The sequence below is a fragment of the Xenopus tropicalis genome, chromosome 5, assembly GCF_000004195.4.
Source record: "Xenopus tropicalis strain Nigerian chromosome 5, UCB_Xtro_10.0, whole genome shotgun sequence".
Classification (NCBI taxonomy): Eukaryota; Metazoa; Chordata; class Amphibia; order Anura; family Pipidae; genus Xenopus; species Xenopus tropicalis.
The window spans coordinates 54,552,950-54,579,795 of record NC_030681.2 but is presented as its reverse complement, the minus strand read 5'-3'; the positions used below and the strand labels follow the sequence as shown (position 1 = coordinate 54,579,795).

Here is a 26,846-nt window from a genome sequence, read left to right as displayed (position 1 = left end):
AAGTCAGAAAGAGTTTTGCGCCGTTTATGATCGTTGGGATACGAAAATTTTGAGACCATCGGATTGCCATTAGTAAATGATCGTTTCAATACAAAAATTTCAGTACTTTTGGATCGTAAATACGAAATTTTTGTATTCAAATCAAAAGAATTTTCGTGAGATTTGCGATCATTAGAAATGATTGGATTTTGTGATTTAGATTCGCACATTAGTGAATTGGCCCCTAAAATATGTTAGAAAAATCAGGACCAAATGAGTATTAAGAACAGTTCTAAAAATAGAAATTCCAGGTCCAGGAGTTTATATTATATACATTATATTTTGCAGACACAGCAACTCCAAAATTGTTGATATAAAATGCAACTATGGTGTCATTTTTCTCCAAACCTTAACAAAGATAAATCAGGAATCTGTCAACCTTGTTCTGACTGGCATTACACTGTTTAACAGGAAAGGCAAGCCTAGGTTTCATTAGACAGAACCTGACAATATTCCAGAAGCTGTTCTCTAGTTCTTCAAAGTCACAGTATGTGCATGACAGCAGTGTCTGAAGACTACAGTTGCAGCACCATTGTGACAAAAAAGGAACTGGGAGATGGCGCCAAAGACACACAAATTAAATAAGTATGTCTATGCAATCATTAGAACATTTTCTAAGTGTTGAGAAATACAATGATGATCCTGTAGACAATGTTGACAACCACCTTCCTTTTTAAGCAGCAACAAAAAAAAGCCCATTAATTAAAAATATTACATTTCTTATGTCATTTTATAGATATAGGGCACTGGTTGTTTTGTCTAGCATCACATGTAGCAGTGATCATCTTACCCACTACATACTACAAACTGTAAGCCTGTATAGGCAAATATCCTGCACAGACATGAAGCATATTTTCAGTTGATATTTGCCCATAGAGGGCAGCCCACAAGGCTTCCCACTGCCATGACTGGGAGTACTCTGTGGAATGTAATATTATACCTTTTGGGCGCCTGTGCTCTTAAACAAAAATTTGACCAAAACTTACTACCAAAAAGTTATATTTTTAAGAGTATATTTAAGATAGCACCATGTCTATATTTTAGGTAAAAAGAAAGTGAAAACACCAATCCCACTCACCCTGGCAACCAAAAATCACATGCACTGTAAAGATTAAATTTCATTATTCTTATTTCTCTTATACTTAAACTACCAACAAAAAAGATGAGTCCTATCAACTTTAAAAAATGTACATAGTTGAAAACAAACAAAAAAAAAGAAATAGTATCAGCAATGTTATAATAATGTTGTCTGCTTTATACTAAGCATTGATTTTGTGGTGAAATACCACTTAATGGGGTTATGTAATAAAAGGCATTAAATATGTCCTGTAGCAGTAACCTATAGCAACCAAGCAGCAGATAGAATGTATTGGTCACCTGTTTAAAAGCAAACATCCTATTAGTTGCTATGTGATACTGCTATTGGGCAAACAGTGCCTTCTAACTTTTTGCAACTGTATCTTGTATTTATTTAATCATACTTTATATTTATCTATTATCTTAATAACCCCCTCTTTGTATTAATGTATTCTACTGTACAGCGCTGCGTACATAAGTAGCACTTAAAGATATACATATATATATGTAGGTAAGTTTTTCTATTGTCTTTAGTGAATCTTCAGTGCTTGTTTTCACTTTGCCAGTAGAAAGGCATTTCAGGGAGATTAGTTGCGCGCAATAGCATAGATTAATGCAGGGGTGGGCAAACTTTTAGGCTCAAGGGCCACATTGACTTTTAAAATTGGGCCGGATTAAAAAGACCAATGGGCCATAGTTTGCCCACCCCTGGATTAACCGCAGGCAACTAATCTTCCCATGGGCCATGAGCCTAAGGGCCCTTACACACGGGGAGATTAGTCGTGCAACGATTTCCCAAAGTCCCCGAACTTTCCTCTCAAGGCGACTTCGGCAAATTGTGGTGCACCGTGTGCCATTCTAGCTGGTGGGATGGCATTGCGGGGTGATTAGTCACCTGCGACAACGGAGATTTGTCGCGGCGCAACTAATGTCCCCGTGTGTCATGACCCTAAGGGGGAAGCTTGACAAATTATTTTTCAATATCTTGTTGACAATCCTAAATACTTTCAGGCTTCAGGATAAGTCAGATTACACAAGATATCCACATTGTCCTGCAATTAAAATAGCAGTACAAAATTAAATTAAAAAAAAGTGATTTAATCCTTACTTAAGACAACTTGAAGCAGCCTGGCATAGATCAAACAGAAATGCCAAAAATGAAGTATATACTCGAGTATAAGCAGAGTGTTTTCCAGCACTCAAATTGTGCTAAAAAAGGAATCCTCTGCTTATACTGGAGTCAAGTAGTAGTACCGGCGCATCGGTTGCGGGAGCATGCAGGCACGTCGCGCGTACAACCAAACCCCCCCCCCCCGTGCGCCGCTCGAGCAGGTGAGCGAGTTTGACAAATCAGTTGGTGCATTGTTCAGAGACATATACAGTTCTTTCACTGGATTTACATTGCTCACACTGTTCCTTGTATATGTATGTAAAATTAAATGAGATATTAACCTGTACAACCTTGCATGTGGTTATCTTATGTTGGATGCGCCTCATTTTTCAGCCCATACCTTGTGTTTATTAATATGGTAGTCATGTAAGCACTTACGAGTGTCCTTTTAGTAAATAATTTGTTTATTGAAACTTAGCAGTAGCGGCTGCATTTCCCACCCCTAGGCTTATACTCGAGTCAATAAGTTTTTCCAGTTTCCTTAGGTAAAATTAGGTGGATCGGCTTATACTCGAGTATATACAATAAGTATATTGTGTTTGCATAATGGTACATGATGCTGATGAAACAGACTTAGACAGGTGGCAAGTAAATGGTAACAAAACAACCAGAAAAACTGCTAAACCGTCTTTAATGGTTTTACTTATTTAATAAAACAAGTGCACTTTTTTTTTCACAAAAAATAATTGCCCTTAAATTTACCACTTGTTAAACAAAAGACAGGCAAGAAGTCTATTTTTTTAAGGAAATCTTGTTAATAACCTTTAGAGATAAGGTTTGTTATTTAGCATTTATTATTCTGTGGTTAAAAAAATTTTGCATGTGTTGTAATGTCCCTGCTTCAAAGCTCTTACACAATAATTTATTCTGTATCTGTAATACTCCTAAAATCACCCCAAATTTAAAGTATATAAATGTTTGAGCAGAATTTTGAGTGCAGAAATCTCAGTTTGAGCATCTATACTATAACATATTATATATATATATATATATATATATATATATATATATATATATATATATATTTATATTATATACACACACACACATACTTTATTAAGTGTTAACCCCCATTTATTTCATATTTAAAGTCTCTTTGCAAGCCTCTTTATACCCTATAGTCAATGCTTTTTTTCCCATCTACATTCATTAGCTTCTTCAAATCTATCATCATGTTGTGATAGCTCTTATCAACAGCTGGCTGAAGTTAATGTTAATGCATTCCTCCCAGCCAGGTAAATTAAAGACTAGGCTTCTGTCAACCTAACACATATAATCAAATGTAATTACTACAGTTTTAACAATTCTTTTCTTAAATCACTTTCTACAAGTAAGCATAAGGAAGAAAATATAAACATCTAAGAATGTGCAGCAAGCTGAGCCGCACATCAACATAAATTTAACAAATGTATTAATGTCAAATGACACTCACAGGTGCTTTTGCATGCAGCGACTGTCCACATACACTAAAGATGGTAAAAAAATTAACATTCTCAAAACCAGCGGTCTCCAACTAGATGCACCCAGCCCCCTTGCTCTTCTTACCCCCACCTAAGTGGTGACATCCCCTGACGCTTAAAGGTCCCCATACACTGGCAGATCCGCTCGCATGGCGTCTTCTCCCGATATCCACCCTATGGGTGGACGATATCGGGAGAATGACGGGCATAGGTAAAGTCAGTCCGGGGACCGCATCAACGAGCCGATGCGGTCCCCGTTCCAACTCTATTTTCTAACCTGCCCAATCGAGATCTGGCCGATTTCAGGCCAGATATCGGTCAGGCGGGCCCGTCGGAAGTGCCCATACACGGGCTGATTAGCCACCGAATCGGTCCAAGGGACCGATATCGGCAGCTACTATCGGCCCATGTATGGGGACCTTAATATGGAGCTTTAAGTACTTTGGTCCTTTTTTCAGCAGAAAGCCTCCTGGGCTTCACACAGCAGTTGTCATGGAGTTGGGATCACAGGTAATTGGGACCAAAGGTGGCCCAGTTTAGCACAGCCCACGGCCCGGTGGTTGGGGACCCCTGCTCTAAACCAAACTTCAGGTTTCCCTCCATAGATCCAACTATAAGAGGAAAGTTCCCAGCTCCATCACTTCTGATACAGCAACCTTTCACCTAACTTTAAAGAGAAACAGACAATTTCAAAATGTCTGCTGTGCCATCCCCAGGGTCCAATATTCTGTTGACTCTTAACTTTAGCAGTACTCATCCCTGGAATGTTGCATTTCATATACCTTAATAAAGTTCATTGGCTTTTGTCCCATGCTCTGAAAGTGATGGAATACATTTTCTTCTGAACTCCTAGGAAGGTGCAAATCCCAGAGTGTACTGTATATTGTGCCAACCTATTTATCAGGAAAGGCCAGAGTATGATTGTGGGACCAAATATGGATCATTACTACAGCAGCAATAAAACACAGAGAAAAATAGAGAAACAAACTAATAAGGACCAAGAAAAAATGTAAGGCAGAATACAGTAAAATCCAGAGATATTACTGCTGGATATAAGGACAGAACTTAGAGGCAAAAGTATTTATCTAATGGATGAAAAGTTACGTTTTACCAGCACAGAAATATTTTAAAAGGTAAACTAAAAGAAAAAATGGAAAACCACATAGGAAAGCTGCATTCATTTTTTGTATACCTTCACCAGGGGAAAAGTCAGAACAAAAACTTCAGGAAAATTCTAGGAATTTTCTGAAAAAAGTGCAGACAATTTTCAGGGCAAAAAACACCAGGACTATGTGTTAAGAAATTTAAAACAAAAGTCTTTTGCAAGCTCCATGGTTATGGCAGAAAAGAGAGATTAAACATTAAAATCCAAATATCTGCATGTGCGAAACAAGTTCCCTAGATGTGCCATAATTTAGTTTCAGGGACATTTCACAGGAAAACTGCACCTGAATTAGAAAAATTACGATGATTTTTAATGCTACAAAATTTGCAAGGCACATTACACTGAACAGAGACATTTTCTTAGCTTGTTTTCTGTACTTTTATAAATCAACTCCTTAGACACAAACTTACACATAAAATACTATACGAAATACATTTTTCTACACTTTTTTTTTTGTGGGGTGGAATATAGAACATTCTCAAGCAATTCATCTGAAATAAATAGACAAAAAAAATTGTACAATCTCTGTGTTCTCCTCAATGTCGAAATGGGTGGATAAATTTAAAGCCTGCTCTCTCAAGAGTTGCTTTATAGGCAATTTTCTTCAAGTATCAAGGTCTGCAATTTCCATTTGGCTGCCAGTTTGCGATTAAATTCATCACCTTTATTATAAAAATACGCTTCACTCCATGGCCTGCTGCACAAGCACTGTAAGGAAGACATTTTTCACTGCTAACAGCAGCATCATTTTCAGGCAGCTACCACATCCATTCAGGCATTAGCTTCTCCAACTTGATGGAAAAGGCCTATCGCTCACAACAGACAACCCCTTAACAATTGTATACCTTGGAGAAACCACATTCTGCACAGGCAGCATATTTCTGTTTTCTGTATTTCAGTTTTTCTGGACATGCATCACAGATATAATTTACCTAGAAATGACAACATAGGTCTACACAACCCACAATGATTTAAATCTAAGAAAAACACAAACATTTCTTAAAAAATTCATTGCAAATTATCATGGTCCTGCAGCACTTGTGAAGGATACAGCAAGCTAGCTGATAACTTCTAAAATCAAGAATCTGAGTAAATTAGAAATGTGCACAAGATTCAAAGGCAGTGCCAAAACTAAAATAAATTAAAAGTGAAAGAGAAAATACAAACCACTACTATGTAACATGATATTCTACAAACACATTTTTTCCAAGCACAGGCTAAATGATCATTCAGAGTTCTGCAAAAAACTACATTGGTGATGTTGCCAATAGCAACCAATAAGCAATTAGATTTTAACAGTCAGCTAGCAGAAAACAAAAGCAAAAATCTAGTAGAGTTTATCTTGTATTGTTAAATGGCTGACAGGGAGAAGCAGTTAAACACAAATGCTCTAGAACAAAGCGTCGGCTACTAAGGAATGAAGAACACAATCTGTTGACTGAGTTTAGAATATGCCTCAGGAACGTTATAGTAAAACTAGGAAACATCCTAGATGTACCAAGACCTGTATGTATAAGCAGTGGCTTGAAAACAAACATATTATGATTGATCAAGAAGGGAGGGACGGGAAATGCTTGCATGGGTAGCCTGAGACAAGGATTAAAAAAAAAAGTCTGTTTCCTGTACAATGTTGTCTGTGATGACACAGTTAACACTAAATATGCTATGAGTATTCTATGCAACCCTTTCCTTACCTTGTTCCCTTGATAATTTGTGGGTTCTGGTACTTGAAGTCCCTCGAATTCCAACTGTGGTGGTGCAAAGATTCTCTGGAAACAGAGTCAACCACTTCACAATAGAAAAAGGTGAGGAAGATGTTGTATGACACTGTGAGCCAAAGGGGGTGGGAAAATAGCTCATATAGTTATGTTTTCCCTTTAAATCAGTGGAATCAGGTATGATTATGTTAAAAAAAAAAAAAAAAAACAAGCCCAACTACGTGAGCGCATGTCAAAAAGTAAAGATTTAGGGCAATTATTCTTCCTAAAATCTGTATATGAACAGAAAAATTATTCCACAGTGTTACACAGCTGCTCAACAAGCTGGGAAAACATTTTTCTTGCATTCAATTATCACTCAGGAACACTGCCTTTTGACTTTTAAAGCTATATGCTCTTATAGGACTACTGTGTGCAGCAGAGAAGCTGATAATTAAATGCTGTTAATGCTCAACTTCACATTAGTTAAATTTTATGCAGGAACATAGTTCTCAAAAAAGAGATTGACTGCATTTAAAGATAAAAACATGAAGTTATCTTCTGGTCAAATGCATTTTTGAGTGTTTTAGATGTCCTCTTATAGATCCAGGTTTTTGCAGCGTTAGCTTGCAACCTATAATATTTTAGTCGCACTGACACACAAAGCATAGTTGCCTGTTTATTCTGTCAACACACAAATCTCATTGTACCAGCTCTATAGTGTTATGCCAGGGTGCTTGCTTGCCGGCCCCAAAGAATGCAAAAGACAAACAAGGAGTCAACCTAGATTCAAGCACTGAATGTCAGTTCATTAATCCACTGGATTTATCAATTTATTGCCGTCTAGGGTTAATAGCATATGCAAAGACAATACAGTAAAAATCTCAGTGCTCTAGATGCATCATTCTATAATGCAGTAAGTAAAGAAAAAACACGATTCTGGCTTGTGCATTATTTGTATACAAGGAAATAAAATCTCTCAGAGATTTGATTTTATACCTTAAATATACTGTGATATTGTTATCGGTGTAACGGCATACAACATTTTATTAGGTGTAACTTATTTAATAAATTATTTTCCCAGTGGAAAATGTGTTCCACTGGGAAAATAATTTATTTAATAAGTTACACTTAATAAAATGTTGTATGCCGTTACACCGATAACAATATCACAGTTCTAGATACTTCAGATAAACTGGATTATGCCATGTAGCTCTAAACAAATGGTTCAGTTTTACTTTTATAACTGAAAACTAATTCCTCTATCTTGCTAAAGAGAATTAGTAGCAAACTAATCCCAAAGTAATCACACTGCAAACGTATAAAGCATAATTTAATTGTTTGCACAGTGAATCACTGCAGTAAAGATAAGATAAACTTGTATGTAAGTCATTAGTCAAGTCCAACTTTCACAAGAAGAATATGAAAAGCTTACAACACAAGCCTAAATATTTAAACGTAAAAAAGCAAAAGGGGGAAAAAATGGAGGTTTAACTAGCAGTTTGGAGAACCTCTAGCCTAGCAAGGTATATTTTTTTAGCAGTTTCCCCAAACAACATGATCAGCCGGGAGAGCTAATGAGCGATATAGAAACTTGTGAAGACAGAACGCACAAACAGAATTTACCAATTTCTTAAACGACCCATGTATATAGGTGGCAGAGCCACAGCTTTTTAAGTGCAAACTATTGGCCACTCCGGTAAAGTGAAACTCTTAGGGGGTCTATTCATCAAAGTACGAGTTCGAATCCCAAATTGGGATTAAATAAGATAAATTCTGATGATCGCAAATATCACGAAAATGCTTACGAAAAAAATCATATTAGTCACGATAATATCGCATTGGCGATCCGAAAGTCACAAAATTTTCATATCCGAACGATCGTAAACAGCAGGAAAACCTTTCTGACTTTGATCCTTCTGTGCATGTTTTTGGAAGCCTCCCATAGGATTCAATGGCACTCTGCAGCTCCAACCTGGCCCAAGGAAAGTCACGATACCGAAGCTTGAATGAATCCGAAACTTTCGTACTCGGCAAGACAATACGATTTTGTCGCACAATACAAAAACGTTGCGCGACTATACGAAAAAGTCACAGAAAATACGCACAGTACGATCAAATACGAATTTTTTGTCATTCGTACCTGTTGTACTTTAATAAATAGGCCCCTTAAGCATGAGTAGCCCCACCCCCACTTTTTAATAACCCATTTAATTTAGATAAACAGGCTTCATTTTCTCTTAAAAGTTCAGTTTTTAATGTAATTAGGATATTAGAAGTACTTTTTGCTTGTTGTGACTTAAGATCTTTTCCAATATCATGGTTAAGTCACAGGCGTCACTTGGAAACAGGGCAATAAGGTTAAAAAAAGTATTTTTGTTAAAGGTTAATTAACATTAACTATTAAGCATTCAGGACACAGTGGCACAAAAGTTAGCATTGTTGCCACAGTGTTGGGAACTAAATTTCCTTTTCCACCAAAATGATGGTGTCTGCAAGGCAAAAACAGATGTACTGTACCAGTTTTTGCTCACACTCCAAACATTCACAGCCAGTTTAATGTTAGGATATCTAGCATGTGTGCACAGGAATTGTAAGATTCACAGAGGGGTCTGATGTATAGGGTGATGTGTAATTAAAAGGCACCGAGTAATATACTGACACTATATTAAGAATAATAATCATAAACATAACGCCTGACCAAGCCTTGTGTCCATTAAGACATATGTAGGGATTTTAGCTATACATTAAGGACCAGAACAGATAAGCTAGAAATGTAGTTTGCTGTTAGAAGCATTAACAAAAATACCAAGAAATACAGTACTTAGATGTAGACATATGAAAGTTTTACACAGTAAATCCAACTGAAAAAACAAACCAAAAAAAACTATATAATTCTTTTCTCAATAACGGAAAGCTTAATCGGCGGTGTTTCACAATCAGATCACTGTCTGTATAATTCAGACTTTCTACTGTCTATGAATACACACACCAGGCTAATATTTCTCCTGGCAAAAGTTGCAATTCGCACACATAACCCCACCCCCGGCAAGTCTTTCATATGAATGAGTGCATTTACAGCCACAAAACATTCAAAAAGTGCATTTATGAAGTTTGAAACCACCATGATAATGACTAGCAGATTTAATTGATGCAGGCATTTAAAAGAAAACTATACCACCAAACAATGTAGGTCTCTATAACAAAAAAATACAGTGCATAAACCAGCTCATAACTAAAACCCTGCTTCATCTAAATAAACCATTTTCATAAAAATATACTTTTTGTAGCATGTGCTATTGGGTACTCATAAATAGAAAATTGCCATTTTAAGAATTAAACCCTTCTGGGTTCATAGGATTCACAGGGCACACAACAAGCCAAGGCACGCATACATGCTAGGCCCCATCAGACAATTAATGGACATAGCTCTGTCTTTTGCTTCCACACTTCTTCCTGTTACAGTTAGAGCTGCATTATTTCTGGTCATGTGATCTCTGAGGAAGCACACAGCCCATCATTAAATGGTAGAACAAGGGAAAGGATGTAAAATGGTAATATTTACTGATATATATGTATTTCAGTTTGGCGAGATTCTTTAATAGGTCACTTAACATAACACAACATAATATAAATGGTTGGTTAAGCATTTATTCTTGGGGTTTAGTTTTCCTTTAAGACATTGCATGCGATATAGGCCCCTAATGGGGAAATGCACATTTCGCAACTCAGTTTTATCTGTAATTTAATGTGCTTACAGCGAAAATAATATTAAACACTGTGCTAAGGATTATGCCTTAAAAAAAACCCTTATGTCAATTGACCCTAAAACACCTTCATACATTGCCTAATAGGCATATGTAATGGTGGACCCCACTTACTGGCTAGATGCGGGCAAAGAGGGAAAGTGGTGTTCAACCTTAGGCAGCTCTACATACTTCCTCTAAATAAAAACTAAATTATTCTGCTGTACTAGCCTCTGTCCACTACCTCCAAAACAAGAGAGAAGAAAAACTGGATCCAGTGGGTGGAGTACAACCTTATTTAGAGGAAGAATGTCACTTTTTTTGCTTCTTCTGTTCTACCTCCAAAGGTCAAGGAATACTTAACCCCCTAGCTTCTGAACTGACAGGAAGGGAAGAAAGAAAGAAGGAAAGAAAAGATCCCCAAGAGCGGTATTAGCATTAGATATAAAACAAATCCATTTATCTTCAGTACAGGAAATGCTGCATTCGAACCTTTTTTGGACAAATTATTAACGTTTCATGTAAAACATATTTTGATATGTTACAATTACAGTTGCAACTGCTTTTAATAGGGAACAGAACAGTAAATTTTATATTAGCATTCACAAGTAAGCCATGTCCAAAAATTAGGCATGTGTACCTTTAGTTATGAACTGGTCTCTTTCATTAACCCTGAAGTTAAGTCTTTCTTGACTAACTCTGCATATGTTGGATAGCTTAGAAATACGTTTCTCCAATATGGCTCCCCAAAATTTGGTATAGAAATAAATCACTTTTTATATAGATAGATATAATTGTAGGGCTGCATTGTATTGTATTAAAGAGACCTATCATGAAATACATCTTTATCTCACAGCACCCACTAAAATATTACAAAACAAAAATATGATAATGGCTACTGGCAAAGACTTTTATATGAGCTTTACAGGTTTCAGTTAATTTAAACAAAACATATGTTGCTAGACATTAATATTAAAATGAGCTGAAATGCATTATTCAAATTTGATCCAGTCTTTTATGAAGCATAAAGCATTCATGTATTCAATGCAGGGATTCTGAGAAGCTCCGCAACATATTAAACCTTCACAAGTATTAAACTGTATCCTGCACTAAGTGATATCTGTAGCTAGCTATCCTTTCAAACTGTGTGCATCTACTGTCCATCTGGAAGTTAAATCTGATAAAGTCACTTAAATTGATTGTAAAGGGACAAGGTTCTTTCGCACTCAGGTATGCAGAAGACTGTAGCACTTCCTCCTCACTTAAAGGAACAGTAACACCAAAAAATGAAAGAGCTTTAAAGTAATAAAAATATAATGCACTGTTGCCCTGCACTGGTAAAACTGGTGTGTTTGCTACAGTAACACTACTATAATTTATATAATAAGCTGCTGTGTAGCCACGGGGGCAGCCATTCAAGCTGGAAAAAAGGAGAAAAGGCACAGGTTACATTGCAGGTAACAGACAACCTCTGTGGAATACAATAGTGTTTTATCTGTTATCTGCTATGTGCCTGTGCCTTTTCTCCTTTGAATGGCTGCCTCCATGGCTACACAGCAGCTTATTTATATAAATTATAGTAGACTTTCTGAAGTACACACAACTTTTACCAGTGCAGGGCAACAGTACATTATATTTTAGTTACTTTTGTACACTTTCATTTTTTGGTGTTACTGTTCCTTTAATTAGCCTGCACCTAACCTAAATATCAGCATTTCTCTGCTGCAATGGCTACCAACAACACAGGCAATACCCTCCACTTTAATAAAGCAAACCTACTAAAGGACACTTTATAGGGCGGCCCAAAAAATAAATTGCTGTTATTCAAATGTTGGTCAGAAGATAAAGCAAAGTACCTTTTAGGGTAAGGTCACACAGGTTTAAAGTCAGCCTGCAGATAAGCGAATGCTAGTAATATGTCCATACATTTGCAAAAATCTTTTTGTTGAGCCTGCAGTGAATCCACCTGGATGCACACATGCCGCAAATATCCACCAACCACAACAAGACTTAAGGTGGCTATACACAAGACGATTTTTTACTTTAAAACTAAAAGTAAAGTAAAGAAGGATGTGGTGAACAAACAATCATTGGGCCACTAACTGGCCCAACATTATCAGGCAAAAAATTGATCTGCTAGGTTTAAAAATTTTGGACGTTCAGCGATAAAATCTGCCAGTTGGTGTGAGTGCCAGACATTTGTCGTTGAACAATTGTTCCTTGTGCATGTCATGATTGCCAGCGGAAGTCAGCGAACAATATCAGATCATACGTAGATGTATGATCTTTCTGTATTTTACATCAATATGACGACATCTTTTCAAATACATTTTTTACCCATACAGGTGAATAGTCAGCCTGCACTTATACGCAGGCTGACAATCAACCTTGTGTGGTCTTAGACCAGGAATCCCCAATCTTTTCGACCCGTGAACATTTAAATGTAAAAAGAATTGGAGAGCAACACAAGCATTTAAAAAGTTCATAGGGATGCCAAATAAGAGCTTTGATTGGCTATTTGGTAGCCCCTATGTTGACAAGAAGCTCTGTTTGGCAAAACTTGACACCAAGCTCAGAATTAAAAAATAAGCACCTGCTTTGAGGCCACTGGGAGGAGCACCCAAAGGGTTGGTAAGCAACATGTTGCTCACGAGCCACTGGTTGGGGATCATTGCCTTAGACTAAAAACAGTAGGCTATATTAAAAACACAGCACTGTTGTAGCCTTACTGGATCTTCACACCACCAGCATAATCACTTGTGCAGGTATCGTTGTAAACCAACCCCTCAGGTCCTATCTCCCTGGCACAACAGTACTAAAGTTAAATGTTAAACACACAAGATAAATTTTCAGGGATTAATATGATATAGTTATCCATTAAAGTGAACAAGCCATCAACATCTAATTCTAAGGTACAAAGAGCAATTGTCATTTGGGTTTCAGAGAATCATACTGCCCCCTACCCCAAAGCAATGAGTTCTACTGGTTTTATAATTTTGTTGATGAATATTGAGGAGGTAGTGGTGCCTAGCACTCAATGTTACTGTAATATAATGATTCTCAGTATTCGCCAGTCCGGACATGGAGAAGTGTTCATTCGGCTGTGCAAAGGCCTGTTGTTTCCAATAGCAGACTCCTGCTGTACTCCTATCAGCCAGAACTGTCAGGAAGTGCAAGTACTTAGCATAACACTAGCATCTCCTGTCAGCCATAGAGGCATGCACAAGTCAAAACTTACTGTACGACAAGCCTAATTAGGAGACATTCAGCAATATCATGGACAAAAAGGCCTAACAATCAAAGACCTTAATATGCTGCCAGAATGTCTATAAAAATACATACAGGAAGAGTAATTTGCTTTAAAACAGCACACAGATTCAGTACCAGTAACATGAATTCCTTGTTGTTTTTACATCAGAGACAAAGACTCACTACAGCCAGTAAACATGTTTGAAGGAAGCATAAATTAAAGGGGTCAGTACCACCAAAAAGAAAATCTCCACTTCCATGTAAATATATTGATATATTGTATAGCGTAAAAAAAAAAACAAAAAAAAACCCACATACAATTACCATCCTTTTTCCCTTTTTGGTGTTCCCTTTTTATCATTCTGATCAATAATAATAAATAATATACATTTTTCTTGGACACAACCACACATTAATTTGGGATGGAAAAAGGCAGTTTATCAATTCAAGCCATCTAAATTGCTCAAGTTCAAACTCAATGGTAAAGAATGTTGTTAACTTTGCATTTTAAAATAGTCTTCAACATACAATCTATTAAAAACTTGGTATGCCTTTAAAGACAACTATCCTATAAATTTTACTGATGGCCAAAATCCAACTGCAGCTCAGACTGGAATATCACCACAAGGTTTCCAAAAGTTACAGGAGTATTTTCCCACTGAAAGTTAAGCATGTGCAAGCAGCACGAAGACAGAATAAGGAAGAGGATTAATTGCTCATTTGCAGCTACCCTGGGCTGGTGCGGTTTACTCCAGCCTGGGGTATAAGATAAGTGATTACACCTTTCCTTCTCCTTAATAATATCTATAAAAACCTCTTACTTAGTGGCCCTATTAAAGCGCTTTAAAGGCTTTACTTACACCTGTGCTAGTATATTAGTAATTTTCATGATCAGTTTGGTTGTTCTGATTTAAATAGGCAGATTACTCCGCAATCAACATAACAATTAATTTATACAAGAAAAAATGGTTCTGGGCTCTCAAACAGACCTATAAAAGGCTTTACAAATTAACAGCAAAGTTGCGAGTAATTTTGGGTATATAAATAAGATGAAGAGTAGGCTTACAGGTGTATACATTTTACTGGAACATTTTATGAGTTATTGTACATTAATATTTACACAGCTGAACTTACACCCTCAGAGATTTCACTAGTTATGGCCTGCAACAAAACACAACATTCCAGCACTCACAGCTGCAAGAAATAAAATTGTGATTTTGCTTCTAGGTAGAACAATGGAGACCCTGAACTCTGATCTACAGCATCATCTGCCTGGGATAAGGAAACCTCAGAGGTGCAAGCAATTCAGAAGCCTGGTATAACATTCAAAACATAGCAAAAGAAAACCTGTGAGTCACATCTAGCTGGCTGGAAATATGGTGTGCTGGCATACAACAAAAACGACCTAACTGAATTGACCTTTTCATACTAACAACATACTTCTACTAAGCATACTAACAACATACCTCTACTAAGACTCATCTTTAAGTTAATATCACACAGTAATCAATGTGACACCTAAGCAGAGCAATTTTGATTTTTTTTTTAACATTAGGCTAGTGCCACACTGGATTCTCAGCTTGTGGATAAATGCAGGGTGAGAATCTGCCCCTACAGCAGTTTTGCACCGAATTCTGCTTAGTGTGGCTGCAGTCAGGCCGTTTCAGGTGCAGCCACAATCAGATTTTTCAATTGTAGGGGCGGATTCTCTGCCTGTGTTTATCCGCAGGATGAGAATCCACCCAGTGTGGCACTACCTTACACTAACTACATTTTAAGGCCAAACTCTGCTCTGTGCAGATGCTGTCACTTAGCTTGGATTTTTTCCAAAAATATAACAGTTCACAGTTTCCTTATTTATCTGCTGTAATGAGAAAACAGGGGCTATATGTCCAGATGTTGCTCCACTGGACCTTGCACCTAAGGAGTCAATAAAACTACTTTTATAAATAGTATGCAGTAATTTCATTGCAACTCTTCCTTACAGGCCTCAAATATACTTGTGCTGAATTGTGCTTTAGGATGAACCCCTAAAAGAGATACTAATGTGCACCAGCGGTACATCACAGAATGCCACCCCTCAGTACACTTTACAGGGGCTGCTAAACTACAAAAGGCACTGCTGACTGGGTAGGAATAACAAGCCTGCCTATGCAGAATACACTTTTCCATGCTTACTACTGCAAGCTGTCTCCAGAACACCATCATAAAAGCAAGAAACAAAATATTTTCATTTAATATATTTAAGACAAACACAATATGTAGAAAATCTTGATTAAAACATTTAAGATATTTTGCAGAAGAGCTCAAAGTATAAAAACAGTAATAATGGAAAATGCTTGAACTTAACCGAAAATTACAATATAATTAGTAAATAAATCCCTGTTCAAAATTTAAAGTGACCTCAAAAGATTGGGCTGCCACAAGTTGCACAGGCACTGAATGCACAGAAAGGATTGTTGTGAAAATACAAAATGCATACCCTATGATCAAACATACAGCAGAGCAAACAATAGTAGGAAACACTGTATTCTATGCTCCGGAACAGACCCCCTTCCTGGAAGTTTGTGAACACATGATAAAAGTACTCCAGCTTCCTTGTCCCTCCTGTATCTGTTTTAACATTTAACTCTCTCCCTACCAACAATATCAACTCTACATTAAGTTACAAAACGCTAGAAATACAGACTTCACATATTTAGATAATTCAATGAAAAAAACCTGTTGCCTAGCAATAAGCAGCTCTAGATTGGTCCCCTTGGAAAAAGTTAATGAACAAAAGCAAAACATATACCGTATGTGTAAACAGTTGTTCTCCTCTTAGACATGTTTAACTTTTTTTTTGTCAAAAAATTCCATCAATCGTAAGCACGCGGTCCCTATATACCGCTTATTTTGAAAATATCATGCAGCATGTCGCCGGGTACATGGTGCATCTTCAGACGAGGAAATTCACAAGCCACTGTTTGAAAGGTGTATTTACAACTTTTTCATGAGTAACTTTGTTGAAAATGTATCCTTCCAATCTGTTTAATGTATAAAAAAAAAGTACTTTTATTGTAATAAAGTGGATAACTCCATATACACAGGGACAGATAAATACCTGGACCTTAATCTCTTACTCTAATCTCCCTATTGGAAACTGAAATTAAGGCATGTGGCAATCTTAACTGGAACAGATCAACCTATTAAAATTATCCTACTACCTAAATTTACCTATTTATACAGCAAGACCCCAATGATGATCCCCAGTTGTTACCTACACTGGCCTACTCAACACCAAGGACAGCCTTAAAGATTTTACAACACCTTTCAGAGACATGGGTGGATTAGCAGCCCCAAATTTATTCCTGGCCACAAAACTGGTAAACGCTTGGTGGAGGGCCTCCTTCTCTATACATAATGCAGCCACCATGATAAAGGCCCACATTGTTGGTTCTTGTCAAAAGAACAGTACCTTACCTGGCAAAGTTTTTCATTTCAAAATAAATTGGTGTAGACTAAAGGTGGCCATACACTGTAAGATCCGCTTGCTTGGCAAGGTCGCCAAGCAAGCAGATCTTCCTGATATGCCCACTTACAGGTGAGAGATATCGGGGTAATTTGGCAGACATAGGCGCCCTTGGTTCGGGGACTTCACCAACGAGCTGATGCGGTCCCCGATCCGGGGAGGTCCGTCGATGGTGCCCATATACGGCAGATAAGCTGCCAAATCGATATATAGGACAAGCGCAGAATATACAAATAATTTATTACTGACCCAATATCCATAATCAGCAAAAATTATTCTAATAAATAAGGTATGGTTAAATATTATTATTGCCTTTACTGTATTAAAAGCTAAATCTGGCAGACATCTTTGTTGATATCTGTCATGTCTGCTTGCACCCCGGTGGGCAATACCATGCTAATTGCATTGCAATGAAGAGGATAGGAAAAGTCTAAGAGAGGACCAGATTAATGAGCCAGTATGGTCACCGATTGGACGAATTTGGGGAAAAAAACACCCTAGGGAGCGGTCTGCCCCCAGCTTTTAGTATGATTTAGAGTGGTATTTCCAACACATTTACATTGTTCTGCAGTACAACTGACACACAGAACTACTAGTAGTAGCTACTTGTCACGGCTACAGAAATAGACAATGCTGATCATTTACTGATAATTGTCTTGACATGTGTTTTAGTAGAGGCAATTCTCAGTATTATCTATGGCAGGAGACTTTCTGGTGTTTAGTAGCTGTGAAAAAGTAGCTGCTACTAGTAGTTCTGTGTGTCTTCACAAAACTTAAGGCCCCCATACACAGGCCGATTCTAGCTGCCAATATCGGTCCCTTAGACCAATTCGGCAGCTAATGGGCCCGTGTATGGGCACTACCGATGGGCCTGCCCGACCGATATTTGGCATGAAATCGGCCAGATCTCGATCGGGCAGGTTAAAAAATCTAGTCGGATCGGGAACTGCTTTGGCTCGTTGATGCGGTCCCCGGACCCACTTTGCCAGAGAGAGAGAGTGAATAGCTTATCATTTGAAAAATCAACAAAGACCAGTTGAAAATTGGCTTATAAAAAGGTCGTCTAGAATATATTAAAAAAAAGGTACACTTCTCTTTAATGTAGATTTGGTTTAATACAGCACAACATGGAAAAAAAAATAAAAAAAAAATGTCAGAACTGAAAATGATGTATGGATAAGTACTGAAAAAATGCACAGTAAAACAAGCGGCGACAGCAGCAGCAGAAATTGAAAGACAGGTACCTAAAATTAGTCAAGTAGCTCAAATGAATACAAATGATATATGTAATTTTATTTTAAATAAAACTTGAATCCTATCTTAACAAGAATTTGTTTTACCCCTGCCAATTCTCTACATCATCCGACCAACAGGGTCAGACGAATCAGACTGATACCATATGAGCGCCCAAACCATCCACTGGCCTTAGGTCAACAGCCTGAACAATTAAAACTGCAGGAAGTGAAGAGCAGCTGTAGCTGCTCTTTATTTCCTCATCTGAAGACGCACCATGCACCCGGCTACATGCTGCATCAGCACATGATATTTTCAAACAGAACAGATATGCAGACCAACAGGATTGCAAAATGGTATTTTAAAACGCAGCCCTGACCTGGCATACATGTCAAGGCAGTTGGGCAATATGACTGAAAACAGCTAAACTGCCCAACCACATCTGGGCTTCTGTGGTCAGCTTTTAGTGTGCAAAGAATTAAATAATTTGGCATGGTAAATGAGAATATGAAAAATAATTTCAATTTCTTCATTTACATTTTTTAGTGATCCAAAAATGAACTGGTAGAAAATAATTATGCAATATTGTGCAGAATCACATACAGGAAGCAACAGAACTGTGTCCATGCCTTTTTTTTTTTTTATTTACAAACCCAGTCTACTCATACCAAAAACAAAACTGCTGGCGCCCCTTAGTGGTTCTGAATTTGAAGAGATAACATTCAGAACATTTCATGAGTTCTCGTTCCCTCTACTGTCAGTTGTTATTGGACATTCCTAGAAGTTTTCTGCGCCCCCCTCCCATAACACATGCAGATTCCTGCAGCCTCCACAGCCCAAGTCACAAAAACAGGAAGAACAACCAAGCCCTTCATTTCAATCATTTAGCAGCATCAGGTTACTTTAACTAAAAGACCACAGCTGATACTGGAGGCCCAGAAGAATTTACAGGCACAAGACAAATTTAACTCAAAGCACTAAAGGCTAACAACACTGCAGAGAACACACATACCCAACAAAAGGATCCAGGCTGTCAAAAAAAAATCAATTTTTAATAAGTGTGTACTCTTACCATGTGGCTGAGTAATCTCTATATGCCCCAAACAGAATCTAAAATACTATAGAAAAGCGCTTTAATATATCTCCATTTCAAGTGATAAGATCTATAGTGTAAAATTGCAAACATGAGTGTAAATTTATCAATCGTTTGTAAAGCTTGTCCCAACAATTATTTTTCTTAAGAACATAAACAAGAACAGCTCTACAAAATGCAGAACAGCAGACAAACATTATACAACATATCAGTGAATGGATACCACAGACATTAAGAGACGATTAACTTAACGTCACTAGATTTCAAGCATTGCTATTGTACTGTATCGTACATGTAACCTTAAAACACTAAGTATGCAGATAACCAGCCAAAAAAACATTGTTAATTCAACACTTGAAATAAATGTTAAAAATAAACCAAAGAAAATACAGGCCTCAGAGTGTTATACCACAGCAGGATATTTAACTCCCATAAGCGCCATAGAATTCCCAACCTCCGTTTCCCTTTCCTCTAGAATGTATGTATGCATTGTCCCCAATTGTGTACATTTGTTCGCTTCTCCTGTCTAATTTTTTACCTGCTGAATTTAGTGACACAGTAGCAGCATATTTGATTACTTATAATAACATAAAGGCACCCTTTTAAGATATAAATATGATTGATGCTTTGGCAGTTTTATTTACAAATTGATATAAATGCAGTGTTATGCATGCATCTGTTTTTTCACCCTCAGGCTAAAGTATCCATGGTCACACTGGCCAAAATAGGAGTTACTCGATGTAATGCAAAGAACACCGTAAACCTTTATAGAATGAATGTTTTTCCTAAGGCATTTTTTTTTCACCTGACAGAAGTCACCTTATAAAACACTGAGCCTCATAGTCACACTACTTAGTAAAAGCTGCAAGACATATTAAATATATAGAACATAATTTTAAAATAAAAGACAATTTAGTTTCATGGTTTATATTCCCCTTGCCATCTATCAAAGGCTTAGAAGAATGTTAAAAAGAAAATGCAATTTAAAGAGGAATTAAAATGCCTTTTGCAGTGTTTGCTAGACAAATATTTACATTTGCCCAGTCAACAGCTGCAAAAGCTACTCCTCACCCCCCACTCAAAGAATAAAAAAAAAAAAAAATAGGAGATGAGAGAGAGAGTGTGTAACTTGTGGTGTGTCACGGCACTAATTAAATACATTTTAAAGTGTTATGTTGAAAAGGATACATTAAGTATCAGTTTTCATGAAAACAAAACCTTGTCTATAAACTGAATCTAAAAATTACATTAATATTCTATTTAGATCAATATACAAAGTGTCAGGTAGGCCTGCAATGTATTTATCACAAAGAACATACTTTCTCCATGGAAATGAATCTGCTACAAAATAAACATGCACTACATAACTAGGCCTTAATTAAGAACCTAGTCCAAACTGCAAGAAATCCAGCAACTAATACCACAAGAAATCCAGCAACAAACACATCAAGAATCCCTTCTTGTGTGTGGATAGGCCCAACTCACTTACCTTTTTAACAGCAAACTGTAGCAAAGGCAAACCATGTTTCCCTTTTATTAAAAGGAAAAGCAACCACAGAAGAAGCTTTCAATTAGGGGCTTAGTATGTATCTATAGGAAGAGGGTTGTTTTAAAACAGAATTGAAAACAAACACTCTAAACTGGCTTGAATTAGAATGATTTAAGTTTTAAACTACTGACAAACTGCATAACTGATACCACTCAAAATGCTTTATAGAAAGGTCCCAGTTTATTTCATTCACATACTGGACTAACAAAAAGATGAACATGAAGATAAATAAATTGATTCTATCTTCTGTTAACCTCAGATTACCTTAGTCTAGAAAATGACAAGGTATAAACAACCCAATTGCTGCAATTTAGCTTTTCAGATCAATATTACTGTTTAGTAATATATGAAGGGTATGCATCTTACAATAAAACAGTATATTATTTTAGCTTACTGCCCGCTTTTCTGTTTTGACCATTTAACACATTCCATTACTATCAACCACCCTCACCTTTCAAATAACCTCCCACCCAGTCTGGAGATCTATGCTGCAGTCTGCCTTCAACCACCCTTACCATGAATGCTGTAATATTTAAAGTACCACTGTATGTTTTATATTCAGCATTATACATTACCCTTTGAAATAAAAGCATTACATTAATAAAAGCTGCAATAATGAAAAAATGACAGTTATGAAAAAAATGCTTTAGCCCAAACAAATGCAAGTGATAGCCCAATTTACAATTTGTTAGAAGAACCCCGACTTACAACAAATGGTGCTGAATGTAACTAGACAATCCACTTTCAATCTGTGTGCAAGAAAATTACTTTGCTCTGAGGCCCTTGTAAAAAGCATGTGCCTCTGCAATTATTTCTGCCAAAGTTCTTTAAACACTTTCACTATAAATACAGGAAATGTGGTGTCCTAACTGGGTAAATAAACCAACTATATGCTAGTCACATGTGCCCTATTAGTGATTACTTTCAGGCTATAATGTAACACTTGAGGATAAAGCAGCAGAGTGATCAAGGACACCCATATATCAGGGAAGAAGTCATCAAGGGGAAAACCTGGCTTGTTGGACAAATTGTATTGTACAGTTTTTTCATAGCAGCAGCCACTTTAACCCCCACCCCCTTCTCCCGATTGCATCACAAGAGTTCGGTAACCAGACGATAAACCAACATTCCTACAGATCACATGGCCAGCACAGGCATGTCTTTGGGTGGGGAGGGCCCTTCTATGAAAACCAAACTCTGCTGCCTCACAGCAGAACCTCAAAGGGGTTAGTTATACTATTACCCAGAAATCAACTGCTACTGACTGGGAAAACTGACTTACACTACCATAACAATGAACACAATATGCACTATTGTTCTCATAGAAACACATTATAAACAATAGATTCCTTCCTTCGGCCCTCCTGCTATTTAACTACAAATCCCTGAAACTGACAGCCTGTTTGCTGACAAACAAAAGTAGTTTAAGTTTAACAACTACAGGGTGGAATTCCAAACGTTTCGGATCTCTTCCAATTATAATTAATATCTTGTTTGAATTTGACATAGAGAGTGCTGCATGCATTTATACTTTCAATTTGTCATGCAGCATGTGATTTTACAGGCTTCTAATTTGGATGGCATACAAAACCTAAACCACAAAAACAGCAAAATACAGGACTATGTGTAATACCTCTAAAGCACTTACTAGAATTAGCCATATCAGAGATACAAAGCTTTGATCATAAATGAGACCATTTTATCTATGCCCATCAGACTTCCTGCCACTATGCCTGTGGAAGGACACTGCAGGGAGCCTCTCTCAGGCTAAAATGGTTGATGTCTGACTACAAGGGCTTACACACAAATAAGTAGATACAACTTCTAACAACTATAAGTACATGAAAATATTATAAGATAAAAGTTCATACTGAATGAATTTTTACTTTATGTCTGGGTACTCTTCCAAATAACAGTATGGCAACCTCTTCCTGCACATGGATCTATATATAAATAAATGTTCACATCCTGTGCCAGCACATACATGTCTGGGAAGCCACAGTAAGCAGAAGCAGCTACAAACCTTCATCCAAGAGTCTCTCTAGGTGGGTAAATATCCCGCAGAAGTTCGGCAGGCTGCTCATCAGCTTCTTGTCGTTCATTAGTTGCATTAGATAGTCTGGAGTCGGCTTCGGCTTCTCCTTTGTTTCCATTTCCCCAACCATATTCCAATCTCTCAAGAAACAAAAAAAAAACACAAAGAAAATAAAAAAAAAATCTGTACAAAAAAAAAAAATGTACGACTAAATCACACAAAGACGGGAGTTGGAAACTTCCCAAGATAAAAAAAATAGTTAAGTATCTTTTCTATATAAAAAAAATGAAGGTATTCTAGAAAGGAAGATAAAAGGCAAACTTACAACAGCCCAAATGCAGGAGCCGCACTGTTCCTTATGTCGCCCCCTGCGTGTCCAAAAAACATGTAGAAAGGAGGTGGGAAAAGAAGCAGGCGCTGAAATCGGGTTTAATGTGGCTGCGGCCGGATATCGGGCGAATTGTCCGTGGGAATCCCTTTCGCAGCGAAGGATCCCGTCGTAGAAATACAGATATACACCGACTATCGCAAAGTCTCTGGCTCTGGAGATGAGGCTGCGAGGACAGAGAAGATAGGGAACAACAAAAGCCGAACACAAATATATGAGAAAGCCTTTCCCTCCGACTCCTGTCGCTAGTACTTGTCCGGATCTCCCCTCCTTACAAAGGTCTGGGATGCGGCGGAGAGGGGAGAGCGCTTGGCTATAGTCTGCTTACTCGGGTCCCGGCCGCCTCCTCCTTCGCCTCTCCGCTCCGCCCCAGGCTGCCTGGGTTTCCCGTTTGTAAAGCAAACGTTGGCGGGTGTCTGAGAATATGTAGCTACGTATGGACCAGGCACAGTGAATCCGTTTTCCTTCCTGCCCTACCCGTGCTGTATGCTGCTTCAACCCGCTTCTCCCTCTTGTGGAGTTCGCTTCAGTTCAGGCGGCAGCGAGAGAGAGAGAGGAAGAGGGTGGAAGGCGGGGAGTGGAGGGGATAGGCGGAGAGCTGGGGGGAGAGAACGAGGTGGAGCCAAACAGGGAAGGGGGAGGTGTAGGGGAGTAGGCTGGAGAATTTGGAGAGCGGGGCTCTTTACCCTGTTTTTGGCATTCTTCTATTTATCCCCTTGGTAATGGTTGGTGTGAGAGGCGTAATAGAGACTCTTTTTGTTCAGGGGGTGGAGGTGCATAGGCAGCGAAAGCGCTATTTATGATATAGTTTTATTTTGCGGGGGCCACAAAAACGAAAATAAACTAGCCCGTTATATAGACTATCAGACCTGTGGCTTCCAGGCTGTCGCACGACTAAAACTCACCTAAAGTCCGTACGCGGTTACTTGCCGTAGCGTCGCTTCTATGCTGCACTATGCCTCATGCTGCATATTGTTTATGCGTTCGTCGTTAACTGTTTTGACGCAACTGTATATTGTGCGACTGACTGGGTTAAGTATCAGACATGCCCTTAGTGGATGTTACATATCAAGCTTATATGGAGTGCCACAAGTTGCATCCCCTGACATCCATGGGGGGGGCGGCGAGGGGGGCGGTAGTTGTAGTCCAACAATAGCTGCAGGGGCTCAGATTGGGCTTCCCATTTGATGTATGTATGTCAAGTGTCACAGTCCCGTGAAAGCTAACAAGTCAGCTATACCCCCAGCATTTGGTAGCAAAGGAAGAAACTTAGCCAAAAATTTGTTTGCTTTTCAATTTATTTCTGAATCTAATTTATTCAGTAATCAATCAAAGTGCTCAGACGACCAGACTCCATGGTAACCCAGAGAGTCTTTTTTAGCATGCGCTGCAGAACTTGTTGGCGCTTTAGACTGGCAGCTGAGTCAGTGCTGGACATAATAATACATTTATTCTGATGGTCCTCAACATAATATGATGCAATTTTGTACTCAGATTTTTCTACGCACAGTGAATCCTTCTCCATAGTTTGCAGGGGCACAGGCTTGCCTGTATAGAGAGGGATTCACAGTACCTAGAAAATGGGTACAACATTGAACTTCCCCAAGGTCACACTGCTTCCCTGTATTCTGTGTTTCAGTCAGTGTATTAAACACAGTCATTACTATAGTGTAGTACACAAACAACAAAGGTACAGTATTTATTAAGTACAGTATTTATTAAGATGTAACTTTTGACACTTTTGCTTTTTGCAGCACAGCCCTGACTTAAACGCTCACTATCTAAGAGGAAGCTAAGTTTGCCACCTCCCTAAACCATTCGTGCAAATCATGTATGTTCTAAAGCATAACATAGAGGTGTCAAGCTCCCTTTATGTAGTGGGTGGGATTCAGCCACAGATGTCAGTGGTACAAGCACTTCAGTATACATCTGCTGCAAAATGTCCCCTTCAGAAGGCTGTGACCTCTAGGTGCACTAGAAATGATTTTGCACTATGTTGATTCTTTATGTAACACAAATTAAAGGTAAATTCTAATGGCATTCATATTATATTTTATCATCATCATTTATTTATATAGCATTAGCATGTTATGCAGTGCTTTCAACTAATGTATAACAAACATGAATCTTACAATAATTCAACAAGAGACAAAACAGGATCAGTAGGCCCTGCTCACAAGATCTTACAATCTAAAGTGGTTTTGCCTTAGAGCTGCATATGCACACAGTGTATATATTTGATGGTGACCCCAGCTGAAATGGTAGTAGTTATGATTGATTTAATTAGGGCTCACTTGGTTTCTTAAGCACCATAAAGGGGTAGTTCACCTTATTGCAAGTAGCCTTTTTTACATCCAGTGCATTATTTGGAACCAGTAGGGAATGTATACCCGTTATAAAAAATACAATGTAGCAAAGATATTTTACTCCAGGCCCAAACTGGCAATCTGTGGATTCTGGCAAATGCCAGAGGGGCTGTTGTAGGATGCCGTAAACAGTTACTATTTAGTAGGCTGGTGGGGGCCTCTGCATACTTGAAATGCCAGGGCCTAGTTTGAATCCCAGTCCAGGCTTGTTTAACTGTGATGTGTCCTGATCGCTAACACTTGTGGCATTCAAGGGCCTAGTTACAGAGAAGGTTGCCGAACCCCTAAAGGTGGCCATACACGGTTAGACTATGGGGGAGATTTATTAAGACACGAACGCTCGGAGCGTTCATTAGAATGTTCCAAGCATATTTTCACCCATTTTTTCGTGCTTGCGCGACTTTTTCATATGCCCGCGTCATTTTTTGTACTCTTGCACGACTTTTTCATACGCCTGTGCGAAAAATTTGGAAAGGTTCTGCCGCTGTTTACAATCGTTCGGTACAAAAATTTGGGACTTTTGGATCGCCAATACGATATTATAGTGACTAATGCGATTTTTTCGTAAGCATTTTCGTGATATTTGCGATCTTCATTAAATTATTGTATCAAATCCAAATTTGAAACAGCCCCTATGAGTCAGCTTCCTGCTGATTGGCTCAGATGCACATTCCAAAGGAGGGGAGTGAGTTCTTAGCATTATTGAGGGAGAGGGGAGAGAACAGAGAGCTGCGTATCTCTGGCAGAGGAAAACAGACACAACAAATCTTTTGACAGGGAACTCAGTGCAGCGTTTCTGTGAGTGCTTATGGCTGTATTTATATAGACCTTTCTGATAAAGCTAACTTAGTTTTTACCTTTCTTTTCCTTTAAGGGGTGATATGATAAATATGTATAAATAAATAAGCAAATACGTACTAACCGATCTGATACCAATGACAGACTGCCCTTGTTGGCACTAAATGCTTAACATGCATGAGATGCTTGGCTCGGTGGTAAAAGCTAGAAGGCTCTGAGAGAGAATATATGCTAGTAATGTAAAAAAAAGGGGGAAGTGCAACTTTAGC

General features: G+C 38.1%; 1 protein-coding gene across 10 annotated transcripts in view; it reads right to left on the bottom strand.

The window, feature by feature from the left end:
• qki (QKI, KH domain containing, RNA binding) overlaps positions 1-24,092 on the bottom strand; it is a 97,224-nt gene extending 73,132 nt beyond the window's left edge. For 3 of the 10 annotated variants that reach the window (XM_012962558.3, XM_012962560.3, XM_012962561.3), the window contains exons 1-2: positions 23,351-24,087; positions 23,014-23,165 (exon numbers count right to left, since the gene is read on the bottom strand). In XM_012962558.3, coding sequence (XP_012818012.1) covers positions 23,014-23,165; positions 23,351-23,412 — 214 coding nt within the window. In that variant the 5' untranslated portion in view covers positions 23,413-24,087. 10 annotated transcript variants of the gene reach the window in all.
• Positions 24,093-26,846: the final 2,754 nt, after the last annotated feature.